Source organism: Cariama cristata, unplaced genomic scaffold (assembly GCF_000690535.1).
Source record: "Cariama cristata isolate BGI_N322 unplaced genomic scaffold, ASM69053v1 scaffold31572, whole genome shotgun sequence".
Classification (NCBI taxonomy): domain Eukaryota; kingdom Metazoa; phylum Chordata; class Aves; order Cariamiformes; family Cariamidae; genus Cariama; species Cariama cristata.
The window spans coordinates 1,989-13,945 of record NW_009603785.1 but is presented as its reverse complement, the minus strand read 5'-3'; the positions used below and the strand labels follow the sequence as shown (position 1 = coordinate 13,945).

The 11,957-nt window shown below is 45.2% G+C and overlaps 1 protein-coding gene across 1 annotated transcript in view; it reads right to left on the bottom strand.

Moving 5' to 3' along the window:
• Positions 1 to 6,718, bottom strand: part of LOC104157854 (neurotrypsin-like) — a 15,510-nt gene extending 8,792 nt beyond the window's left edge. The window contains exons 1-5 of the mRNA XM_009695345.1: positions 6,647 to 6,718; positions 4,483 to 4,528; positions 2,857 to 3,093; positions 1,399 to 1,522; positions 499 to 674 (exon numbers count right to left, since the gene is read on the bottom strand). Of these exons, the coding sequence (XP_009693647.1) occupies positions 499 to 674; positions 1,399 to 1,522; positions 2,857 to 3,093; positions 4,483 to 4,528; positions 6,647 to 6,718 (655 nt within the window). The remainder of the gene's footprint in view (positions 1 to 498; positions 675 to 1,398; positions 1,523 to 2,856; positions 3,094 to 4,482; positions 4,529 to 6,646) is intronic.
• Between the last annotated feature and the right edge of the window lie 5,239 nt (positions 6,719 to 11,957).

The window sequence follows — 11,957 nt, the reverse complement described above, 5'->3', positions numbered from 1 at the left end:
GAAAGAGAGCACAACAGAACAAGACAGAGACAAAGCGCATCCAGCAGTTCAGGGTGTAGAACCATTCACCAGCCAGAGGAGCTCTTGGGATGCTATCATCCCACCCTACCACATCCTCCCCTCTAGACCCCCCAGAAGCATCCATGATCGCAGTCCACAGTATGGGGTACTGCTGGTCCAGGGATGGCTCTTTAACTGGCTGCTACAGTGACTACAGTGTCTGCTGTCTGCAGACAAAAACCTGGTTTGATTAAAAGGCGATGTGGTCGTAAGCAACAGCCATCTTTCAGTGACTGTAGAAGTATGCCCACTATGAATATTTGGGAGTGGGAAAGCATGGATCATTTTCCACTGGAAGGAAGATAACCACCTGCATAGCAGGTGAAAGAAGAACATGCTCCAATGATTTGCTCTCCACAGCTTCATGACCTGAGATTTTACACTTTATCAGCAACACTGATGCAAGAAACAGGGAGCGAACCTCCCCTGGAGATTTACCTTCTGGAGGGACACAGGTTACCATGGCACTCCCCTGCTTACAAGCTCCTGACACAGCTTCCCGATAGGCACACTGCAGCAGGGTTTTCTCATCCCCGTGGCAGTTTGCTGACTGCAGGTGCAGGGGAACAGGCCACAGTGCGGGATGGCTCTTCTTCCCAGCTGTGCCGATCTCACTGGTACAGAGAATGCAACAGAGCGATGAAATGCCATGGCACTGCTTGACTCACAATTTCCCCTCCGTTCTTGTGATGCTCCAGTCCATTTGGGCCATTTCACAGCCCAGTGAGCCCAGTTGAGTGGGAGTGCATAAAGGGGTGGCCATTTACAGTCTAATGGGAAAGCATAAGCAAGTGCAAAGCACTTCCCACCACCTAACCTGTCTTGTGTTCCTACTTACTGCAGAGGAGTTGGTCTGGTCAGAAATGGCACCCTCGTTTGAGAGTGAGGAATAAACCCATCAAAAGGTTCAAACATTCAAATATTTGAATCACCCTCTTCCTCCTCTGTGGACCTTATCTCCTTGCTATTTGGAAGTTTGAAGGTCCAAATCCCAGTTTCCTAAAGAGGGTTCACACTCTCAAAATTTCTATTAGATCACGGCAATAACTCCAGCTGGTAATACTAAAAAGGGGATACAATCTCACAGCTCACTCATCACAGTCTGGAGCACCAAGCAGAAACTAATGTTTTAAAAAATTCTTGCAAATGTGGGTTAGGTTTGGCATAGCCACGGAAAGAAAACAGTATGAAAGGACCCTGGTAAGTAGGAAATGAGCCCACAAAACAAACTCCTCTCCCCTAGACAATGCACTATGCCAGAGGGACTGTAACCATAGAGGCTGCTCGTTCAAAGGCCACATGAGCATGTAACTCTCACAACCAGACTGAGGTTCCCACCTGAGACCCAGTTGCCTGCAGACAACGCTGGCATCCCAGTCAGTCCAGTGGTCAGCACAGATGGTGCCCCAGAGTCCACTGAAGTACAGCTCCACACTACTGTCTTCAGCCAACCGCACAGCACCTTCCAAAAGAAAAAAAAAAAAAAAAAGCTGCTATCTTCTGATGAAGGTTTCAGACCAGCAAATCTTGGACTTGCATGTAGCTGAGCTGAACTGCACATGGCTTCTCTCGTCCCTGTTTGGCTGGTGCTCTCACTGAAGCGACTTGTGTGAAGGACCGCGGGGCATGGCACCTGCCTGCTTCCAGCAGTGGCAGCTTGGGAGGGTGGCTGGCGCTATGTTCTTTTCAGAGCCACGGTCATATCGGCAGGAAACTTGGCTTCTGCCACAGCTCATGGATTCTCCTTCTGTGAAATGGGGATGATTTTACATGCTACATTGAAAAGGTGTCTGGAAATGGCAGGCTCTCTAATTCCTTCTGACTCTACACTGATTTATTTTCCATCAACCACCTTGCCTATGAGAGTCACTGTTGCTACAGCTAGACATTCAGTAGCAGCAGGTGAATCCTCTTTAATTTCTCTAAGAAATGCAAGCGCCAATGTAAATGCCCTTTCAATTCCCACTGCACCACAAATGTCTACGACTGTTTAGAAGGCACATCTCCTCAGTTATGTATTGGGAGAAGGATACACCTTCTGTCTGTAGTATCTCAGTGCAGGCACACATCACAACTACACCTGTATCCTTCACTTTAATGAAGCCGTCTTTGAAAGCACTTCCACTGGCAAGGGAAAAGACTTTATCATTTCATTTATTAAACTGGTACTTCATTGGTTCTGCAAAACACGAGAAAAGCAAGGAAGGCCAGAAAACAGAAGGACAAACAAAACATTTTCAAGAATGTTGTGCTGGAGTCAGTGCAGAGAGCTCAGCTCCCTTGCATGCCTCAAAGAAAGCAGCAGTCCTTGTGTCAGCACTGCGAGGAATTTTAAAGCAAGCCTATGACCTACCTTGCAACAGAAGATTTACAAACCTAGCCACAGAAGATTTTTCCTTGTTATATTTGAACTGCTACGCTTACATGAGGAGAGCTCTGATATGGACACTTAAGGAGCACGAGTGGGTTGTTTTCCACATAACTTAAACTGTTTTCAAAGTGACACAAGTTAACAGCAAAAAAAAAAAGTCTCCTTGTATGAGAATAAAAACATCTATACAAGGCGTTATGGCTACAGCAGCTTAAACCCCCCCCCTACTATATACAGACGTTCTTCCCCCACACAGGCTAGCCTCTAGTCCTAATTATATCAACAATTCAGGACAGTTATTGTACTGTGCTTGTCTCACAGGGTGTCCCACCTGCTGCTTCCAAGTCTGTGCAGCACACATTTCTGGCCTGAGCCCCTCGAGATGGTGCAGCCAGTCGCTGGCAGAGACAGGCATCAGCCCTTACCTTGGTTACAGTCACAGTTAGCCCAGCCAATGGCCCCTGACGCAAGCCGGTAGAAGCACCAGGGTGTAGTTCCCCCATCTGGGTTCCTGCAGTGGTTGTGGTCCCCCAAGCCGCGGTCTGGGTACTGCTGGACATAATCGGGGAACTCTGCCCAGCTGAGGCACTCTGCCCCAGCCTCGGTGACCGCCAGTGAGCCGTTGTAATACCCAAGAGCTCCGACACCGCAGACGCTGGACGCTGGGCACAGGAAGGGAGCTGTTAGCATCACTGAAGGCATCACACACCGAGGCTCAGACAATGTGGGAGATGCCGGCTGATCTCCTGAAACACCTCCCTTGTCTGCAGTCTTGATTGCTACTTGCTTCATTTCAATTCTATCACTTTTTAAGGCAGCTGCTCAAAGAATGTTTATAATACACACTGTCGATCTGAGAGTCATGAACTGCCCAGACAGACCTTTGAAATGTGTTAACTCTGGGCCCAGACATGGACAATTTGAACCAGTCCCCATTTACCGTTTATTTCAATAGATATATTCACTTACTCTTGAGCAGCACTTCAGCCTGGCACACACTCCTCCACTTCCTTCCCCGCTTGCTTTGGCACCTGAATAAGGTACTCTTAAATTTGACCCTAGGTTCTTACCTACCTGTCTAAATTGATTGAAACTGAGAAGAGTTTAAAATTAGATATAATTTCATTCTATAAAGCAGGAAGGTGGGAAATGACATTGTATTTCACTGTATATATGTTCCCGACACACATTAGCTTATCACCTGGCTTATCTGAATTTGGCCAATGTACAGGAAGGGAAAGGGAACCTATTTTGGGGGGAAGTGCCGGTGCCAATGTTCCAGGCCAGCGCCCACATGAAATATCTCATGCAAAGAAACCCCAACAATTAATTTAATATGGTCTTTAACAAAAGAAGAAAACTCTCTATTCATGACCCTGAAATAAGAAAGAGGGAAACCAGAACCAGATTCTGCGTGAGGGTGCGCTTTTTAGAGTCTGTAACATGGGAAGAGCAGACTCAGAAGGGGATAACAGTTACAGCTCTATTCACTGAATAAACAGAAAGAAGCCAACCCTTCCAGAAAGCCCTTCTGCCATAAAGGCATGTAGGGCAAACAGCAAGGGTACAAAGAAACTTTGCCTCATGCCATTTTCCTTCTAGCCGCTGCAAAGCCCAGAAGGGGTAAGTGACAGCTGAAGGTTAACTGCAAGGTACAAAAATGAGAAGCAGTTACAGGCAGGTGTCTGGAAAACACACAGAGTGCTTTGCATCAACTGGGACCCTCGGAGGGGATGTGTGAGAATTCAGTAGTTATTAGAGCGAGGAAAGGTGAGCATGCAAAAAAGACTGAGGCAGAGAAAGAGGTGAAAGGTGAAGAACATGTGGGAGGAGTAGGGAACTTCATGACTATTAGACATGAAGAAAAGAAAGTGGTCTGGTCATTTTGGGGAAGGAAATAAACAGACTTTGAGGCAGGAGAGAAGACTGAAGAAGTGATGGGAAGAAAGGAAGAACGCCAAGTAGCAGCGGTTCATCGTACCTATGGTCTCAGATCACCACTGCAGGAAAGAATCTGCCCGATGACTGAATTAATAACTTCTTGTTCTTACCTGCACTCTGCAAATGGTTTTGGTTGGGCTGGGATCCCAGGAAAGCCTGGGAAAAGAAACAGAGCAAAAACAGAGAGATGATTATCCGATGAAATAAACACGGGCATGTCCTAAAAGCAGCTCAGCCTTTTGCTGCTTTAGGCAAACACACCCTAGTAACCAGCCTCTTCCTCCCTCTCCCCATTGCTCCTCTTCAAATCCAATCACGGCTCTGCCCACTAACAGCAAAATGAATAATTACTGGCCTGCAGAGATTTACCCTTGATCTAAGCACTGCATTACAGGGCTCTGCTTGTTCTTTTCCTATAGAATTGGAAGCCTGAGTGAGATGCCCGTGGAAAGAAAAGCTAGAAGAAAATCATTGATACCAGTAAGAAAAGTAATGAATAACCACTCATTCTCTCTCCATTTATAAGGCAAGCCATCTATGGCCACAGCAGCAGATATTTATCTACGTGATGGGATGATGCCCTCAGGGATCCCTGTTAAAATAGTAATAAACACCCATGTACAAAGCGGGAAACACCTAAAGAAGAACATCCAACAAAGCTTTTTGAGGATTTTGGTTTTAATACATGAGAATATGATATGGCTTATGGTATTAATATCCAAGTGGGGTTAAATGCTACGAACAAAAAATATGAAACAAAGCCCTTGGAATTCCAGCATCCTGTCCGGCCCCAAAACCGCATTTCCTATATAGGCAGTGGTTTTGGTGGTTATAACTTGACTGCTGGCTGAGATAGGGAGTTCCACTCAACACCATTGAGCCAGGCAGTGTGCAGGCAGGTGCAAGAGCTTCATAGGCCCAGAGTGAAAAGAAGCAACTGTACATGCTTCTGCTAGCTCCTTGTAGTTTAATTCATTTCTAAATACTTGTTAATGAACATTTCTAATACTTTTATATGAACAAGGAGTTGTAATTCACTAAGCAGAAGTGTGCATGTAAAGAACACTAGCTACTGGAAATGGTTTTGGTTTTCTTCAAAATGCAGTAATTTTGCTTCTCTCAGCTTCATCTCTCCTTGGAAAACAGGAAGAGTAAAATCTGGAATTAAACCAAATCCACCTCTGGAATAAGCAGAGATAGTTCCCATAGATACCCGACAAGAATGACACCTACTCATGGCAGATGTCATTTTCACATCAAGCTTATGAATATGGTCCAGCAGGTGTTGACAACCACGGCCAAGCTCCAGCATCACTCTTCAGAAGTCAGAATGTGACATTGCGTATTGAAGATGAATTCCTGACCATGGTTCAGAAATAGCAGATCAGATCTCAGGTGCATATGCACAAGGGGATGCACAGAGGAAACAGCATTTAACTGAAAAACCCTCTTCAGCCAAAAATCCATCTATCTGCATGTATCAGGCTCTTGCAAGCCCACATAATGGTCTGTGAACCGACAATGCTGAAGGATGTATCTAATGATCTCCAAGCTCTTTGCAGAGAGGAAAGTAAGCTAAACTACACTTTTGTGACTGCACCAAACAGGTGACTGAACCACAATTCAGGTCCCCCAACTCCTAGCTTGTAGTGCACACCTGCATACATATGTAAGCCTGCAAGTGACAAGAGGGATGGGCTGGATTAATAACAGGCTATGTAAGAAAGCCTGAACCTGCTCTTCTTGGAGACGGACCATAAACGGAAGAACTGCAGTCCAAGTAACATGCTTTCCTTCTAATGAAAGATCAGTTGCTGCCAGTTCCCGTAGCAGCTTCCAAAATTCCCCAGCACTGACCATCACCACCACCAAATTTTAGTGCAAACAGCCTGTGCTGCAGTCACTGCCCCAGGTCCATGTGCCTATAAGTCATCTGTCCACACCAGCGATGGGGGTATTCAGTCAATCAGCAAAGAACAGAAACAAAGGATCTCTCCTGCCAGGGTCACTGCAGCGCCTGAGAAACATAGGAAACCTGAGCCAAAGCATCTGCAAGCCCTTGTGCATCCCGCTTCCCAGCTTTGTTCCTTTTCCTGAATTTCATATGCACAACAAAATAAATCCCTCCCCAAGCCCCCAGCCCTTCCCAGAGACCACAGCTGCCTAGACGCTTTGGAAAACATATTCAAGTAGTAACAAGACCCACTTACAGTGAGGATATTAAAAGAGCCATGTGACTTCTTACAAGCAGATAGAAGAATAACCATTTCTTACCTCCACACATCTGAGACAAGATAACAGACTTGCGAGCTCTACCAGGAGCCCGAGCACTTTGGGGATCTCCATCTCTCCTGTACAAAGTGGGCAGAAGCTTCTCCAAGCATCACCTTCTCGTTCAGCTGCCGGGCTCAGCTGCTGCCTCCTCCCCGGGCTCTGCAGCTGGGTGTCCCCGGGAGCCGGGCGTCAGGCGCTCCGCACCGGCGGGAGCGGGATGCCTCTGCCATTTCTCTGCGGGGGAAGGGATGTAAGGGAAGGGATCAAAGTTCCCTGCAGCATCTTAGAATTTCACTTTCCCCTTCCTCTCCCCATCTCTTCTCCTTGATTCTTCTCTCCCGAAAGGGGAAAAAGAGAGGAGAGAACTAAGGGAGGAGAACATGCCCCGGGATTTCTCCAGCACCCTTAGAACCAGGAGGAGGCAGCGCAGGCGGGTGGGGCACAGCCCTCGGCCCGCTCCCGCCCGCTCCCCAGGTAAGCGCTTCTCCCCGGTGCCAGCCTCCGCCTCTCCGCCCCTGCCTGCCCAGCGGCGGGGCCAGCCGCCCTCTCCTCTCCTCTCCTGCACTGCCTCCTCCCCACAGCACCCTCGTCCTTCCCTCCCCGAGGCACAAAGGCTACAGCTACGGCGAGGAGCCGGGGCTGTGTCCTGCAAAACCTCCCGCAGCAGAACTGGAAAAGGAAACGGCTTGTGCGCGCACGCTTGCCAGAGATTAGTCCTGTTGGAAGGAATCTGGACTTTATCCCCCCATCGCTGCCTCCTCGATTAGCTGCTTGCAGCTTCCTGAGGTCGAACTCTCCTCAGATTTGAACCCAGGTAAATGGGACCCAGAAAACTTTACGTTAAGCACCTTCCAGACCTCCCCATGTGGAAAACAAACAGGCGGCACAGCCCTCGCCAGGGTGCATTCCCGGTTTTCAGCCCTGCATCCCGCCATCATGGGTATTGCCTCCAGAGATCTTTGCCATCAAGTGTCTCCCTGACCTTGGGCTGTAAAGTTATTTTCACTCGATTGGCTAGGATGCTTTCCAGAGGGTTGATCATTATTGTATTGCTATGAACAATCCTATGGTTTGGTTTTTTTTTTTCGGTGTTTTCAGTTTACTGCTCCTTCATATGAATTACAGACTACAAAAAAAAGTTTTAAACATTATTAAATCTAAGCAGGGAACTGGTCCATTTGAAGCTGTTCAATGGCCAAATTTCTCTTCTACATGTTCCTTGTGCTGGTCCTCAGCTCAGTCTAATGGACATTTCCTACATTTATATTCTGATTTTGGAGGGATTAACTCCTGGTGCTCTGCAGCATGAAGCATGAAGGTCACCTTAAGAAATGAGCTCACTTCTGGCCAAGTCTGCTGAGCAGCATTTCCGAAGACACTTTCAGCATAAAAACAAGGAATAGGCTGATCAAAATCCATCGGCTTGACAAAAAGCCTCTTTTTTTCTTCCCTCACTTATTGCCCATTACTCACCTCACATGACAGTTTTGTGTTGCCTCATCCTCAGACACCCATCAAATGCAAGGCAATTCCACTACATGCTGGATCTTTTACAGGAGTCAGTGCGTGGTAGGAGGGAGCGCTTTCTGGAGTGGATTTGTACCACAGTGCATTCTGGACACAGTGGCTTTGGCCAAGAATTACGCTCACTTAATTAGGAGCAAATCTCCTATATCCTCGTAGCGAGGGAGGCAGATGATGAGGGCAACAGAGGATGGAAATAGCTTAGATGCTACAGCACACTGTAACTCTCAGGCAGGACCGGTAAAAAGGAGCAGAAGAAAAAATGGGAACACGTTGAAAGTTAGAACCATTTACTCCTGTGAAAACACAAAGAAAGGATATACTGGAGGTAGGAACAGAAAATCTACTAGCATTCAGAGAAATCTGCTCCTTAGTCAGTAGAGAGGTTGTTGATGCCCCTTCAGAACTCCCCTAAGATGCTCCTCTATTTGGCCCTCTGACAGATACTAATAGGGTTTAAAACCTCTAGCAAAAGCCTGTACTGGATTTCTCTCCCAGTAGCTTGTAAGTTGCTTACCTCCCAAGGCAAAGCTTTCCTAGATACAGTGATTTCCTAGATAAAGTGATTTTAAAGGAAGCACAGACTAGTGCACCAAAAGCAACCAAAGTCCAAGTTTCGTATTCAATGACAAACTGTGTAAAGATACAGTTGGTTTTTCAGTTGTCTCCTCTGTGGCGGGTCCTCTTTTGGAACTCCCCCTGGTTTTCTGGTACACATAATGGCACTTTCTTGAGAGAGGTGGATCTCAGATTCTCAAAAGCTTCTCATGGCTACATGGCCCTCTCCCAAGGTGGAGAGGAAGACCCAAAAGGAAATTACACCAATATAGCTATGGCAGTTTAGACAGGTAACATAAGGTAAAACAGATCTTGAACTTTCTTGCGCGAGCAAGTTTGAAGTAATTGTAAACACCCAAGTCCACTATTTAACACAAACCACCTTCTCACCCTGATATAAGCACAGTTCTATAATAGTAAGTCTATGATTCCCTACAGAGTCTTTCTATCTTGATTTTTCCAGATTATTCTGTCTTGACCCTTCTGGACAAGAACTACCATCTTCTAAAATGTTCTTAGCTCTTTGGAATTCAACCGGTTTCTCCTGAACTGGCAGGACTACTATTAATCAAGACCAGCTGAGGTATCAATGCTTCCTCCATAAGAGATCTTCAGTGAAAGCCTAAAAAGAGAGGTAGTTAATAGCAATCATACTCAGAGCTGGTATAACACTCAAGCTGTAAGGAAGCAAGGAATTCCAGCAGATTTGCTTAAATCCTGTAAATCCGACTTAGGAGGGTAGAACAGCTAGTCAGCTTTTGTTTAAATCTTTCCTCACCATGCAATCACAGACAGGTCTCTGCAGCAATGTTCTTAACCACTGGGCTCAGCACCAGAACCCAGTTTTCTTTTATTCCCCAGCAACAGCATCACGCGGTGGCACCAACGCTGAACTCGGACAGGACAGTGTCATTCACCGCAGTTATGCACGTGAACTATTAATGGGATGATCCCCAATATGAGCATGTCACAGAATGTGTTTAAATACACAATGTAAGCTTAACAGTGAGATATGGGGAAATGGCAGCAGCTCAAATTGCCAAGGCCAATCAGTAACTGGAGGTTTTTTGGTTTCAGCATAGGATCCTGAGATGAAAGAACTGCTGGAGTACTTTTAAAAGCAGCACTGTAAAACCTGAGTGCACCTGAAAAGCATCCTCTTTCCTTCCTTCTTCCTCCAAAGAAATGCATTCCTTTATGGACTGGAAAACCTTAGCATAGTAATTTCAAGTTTACAGTAGATATGTAAAAGGTCAGAAAAAAACCCAAACAACTGAACTTGCGAAGCTCACTGTGAAGCAGTAAAATCCAAAAATAGCTGTCCAGGTCAGTGGGAGTCATGCAACATTTCAACAGTAAAAACCGAACAAAAAAGTATTAGTTTCTCTGTTATATTCTCTTCTATAATGATCCAGTTCTTCACAGACACTAGAACTTGGTACATTTAGCACAGCTGCTAACTTAAGAGGTGCAAAACTATACTTGTATTATAAGTTTTAATACAAAGAAAGAAAGACCATCATCAACAGGAGTTAATTTAGAATTCATCCATTCCTCACACCCAACTTAGCTCGTCTCCTGCAGAAACAAATAATCGGCAAGTAGCTCTCCTTTTCAGAAAGCGTCTTTTGGATTGAAAATGCAAAATGTCATAGAACCAAAGTGCTTTCCCAAACTTAGATGTGGACATCATGTTCTTACTGAACCCAAGTCCTCTGAAAGACCCAATTATGCCATAACAGGAACAACAGAATAAGCTACCCTGTGGGATAACCCACTAACGAGCCATTCTAAGTAACAGTTAAAAGAAAATTGCTTCAATAACTTGAAAGCATACACTTGACCAATACTTATGTGATGAACAGGTATTGGCCTAGGGCTCCAGAGAAGTCAACTCCAGCTCCATGCAAAGTCTACAGTCACATGTGGGTAATCACACAGTTTGTATGTGCCTGACGCTCCTCTTACTCCGCTTTTTTTTATGCCCCAAAGAATTAGTAATATAAATAGTATATCATTAGTTCTCTAAGGCACTGCATTTTTCTTACTAAGTAGGTACCAGTCCTAAAGTAACAGGGACCTGCCTGCAGTTTTGTGGTACTCTAGTGAAAAAAAAACAAAATATAAACTAATGCATGATTTCAGTATCAGTCCATGCTTGAACTTTCTCTCCCACTTTCAGTTTTTTTACCAAAACAATGGAACACTTTGTTGTAGATTATGAGTTGCCCAAGCCAAACAACAGTTTTGCATTATTTTATTATAGTACAGACAACATACTTGATCTGACATGACACCATACCTGTCCCACCTGTAAATCAGAGGGCCTAAATCACAAGCTTCTATGTTAAAGTTATATTTGATCCTTACCAATGAACATATTGTGTATTAACAAGGTATTTTGCTGGAGATTTCTTCCTCATTCTACAGCCTTCTTGTACAGTAGCAGGAATTAAAAAAATTTCAAGAGGAACCAAATTGTGTATACATAGATGTAGGAGTATGCGTCACGAGACTACTATCAATTTTAAGTTGCCTCAATGTCTGGGCCCCAGCACTTTTTGACAGCAGCTCAGAAGTTAGACAGGAAGCTTATACACAAGGAAAAGCCACCCCCTAACTGTTAGAAAAGGCATTTACATGCATTCCTAGAAGATTTTGTTTCACAGTGAGGACCTGACTCTACACTGTGGCTAGTTGAAGAACACACTGCAGAAATCCTAAGACCGCAAGACCAAGAACCTCATGAACAAAGTCAGCTGATGGTCAAGACGGGTGTTGTTTGCTCTGGAAACAAAAGCGCAGTCAAGATCCACACAGAAGTGGTGACAGATACCACTTGACACCAAACGCTCACTCAAGTCTACTTTTCACTTTTTTGCCAAAGACTCCAACCTTAATTGCCCGTCTGCAGTCCCTTTAGTAAAGCACATTATACATAACGTGTGATCTGAGGAAACCTCCTCAGGAGCTTGTTCACTTTGCTTGAAGTTAAGTTTCCCCTGGGTGACAGGGCGTCCAAATTTTGATTCTTGCGCTCCTTCTGAAAGAGAAAAAGAAACCTCAGAATATTACCTCAGTTTTATTGCAGAGTTGACGCTCACCCCCAAAGACTACTGCTAATTGTACTGTCATATTTCTTTCAGAAGAATGCTATTTCTTTAAGGAACACTTACAATAGCACTTGGCTCAATAATCACAAGGCTTTCAAAAGCTGATGACCTTTAAA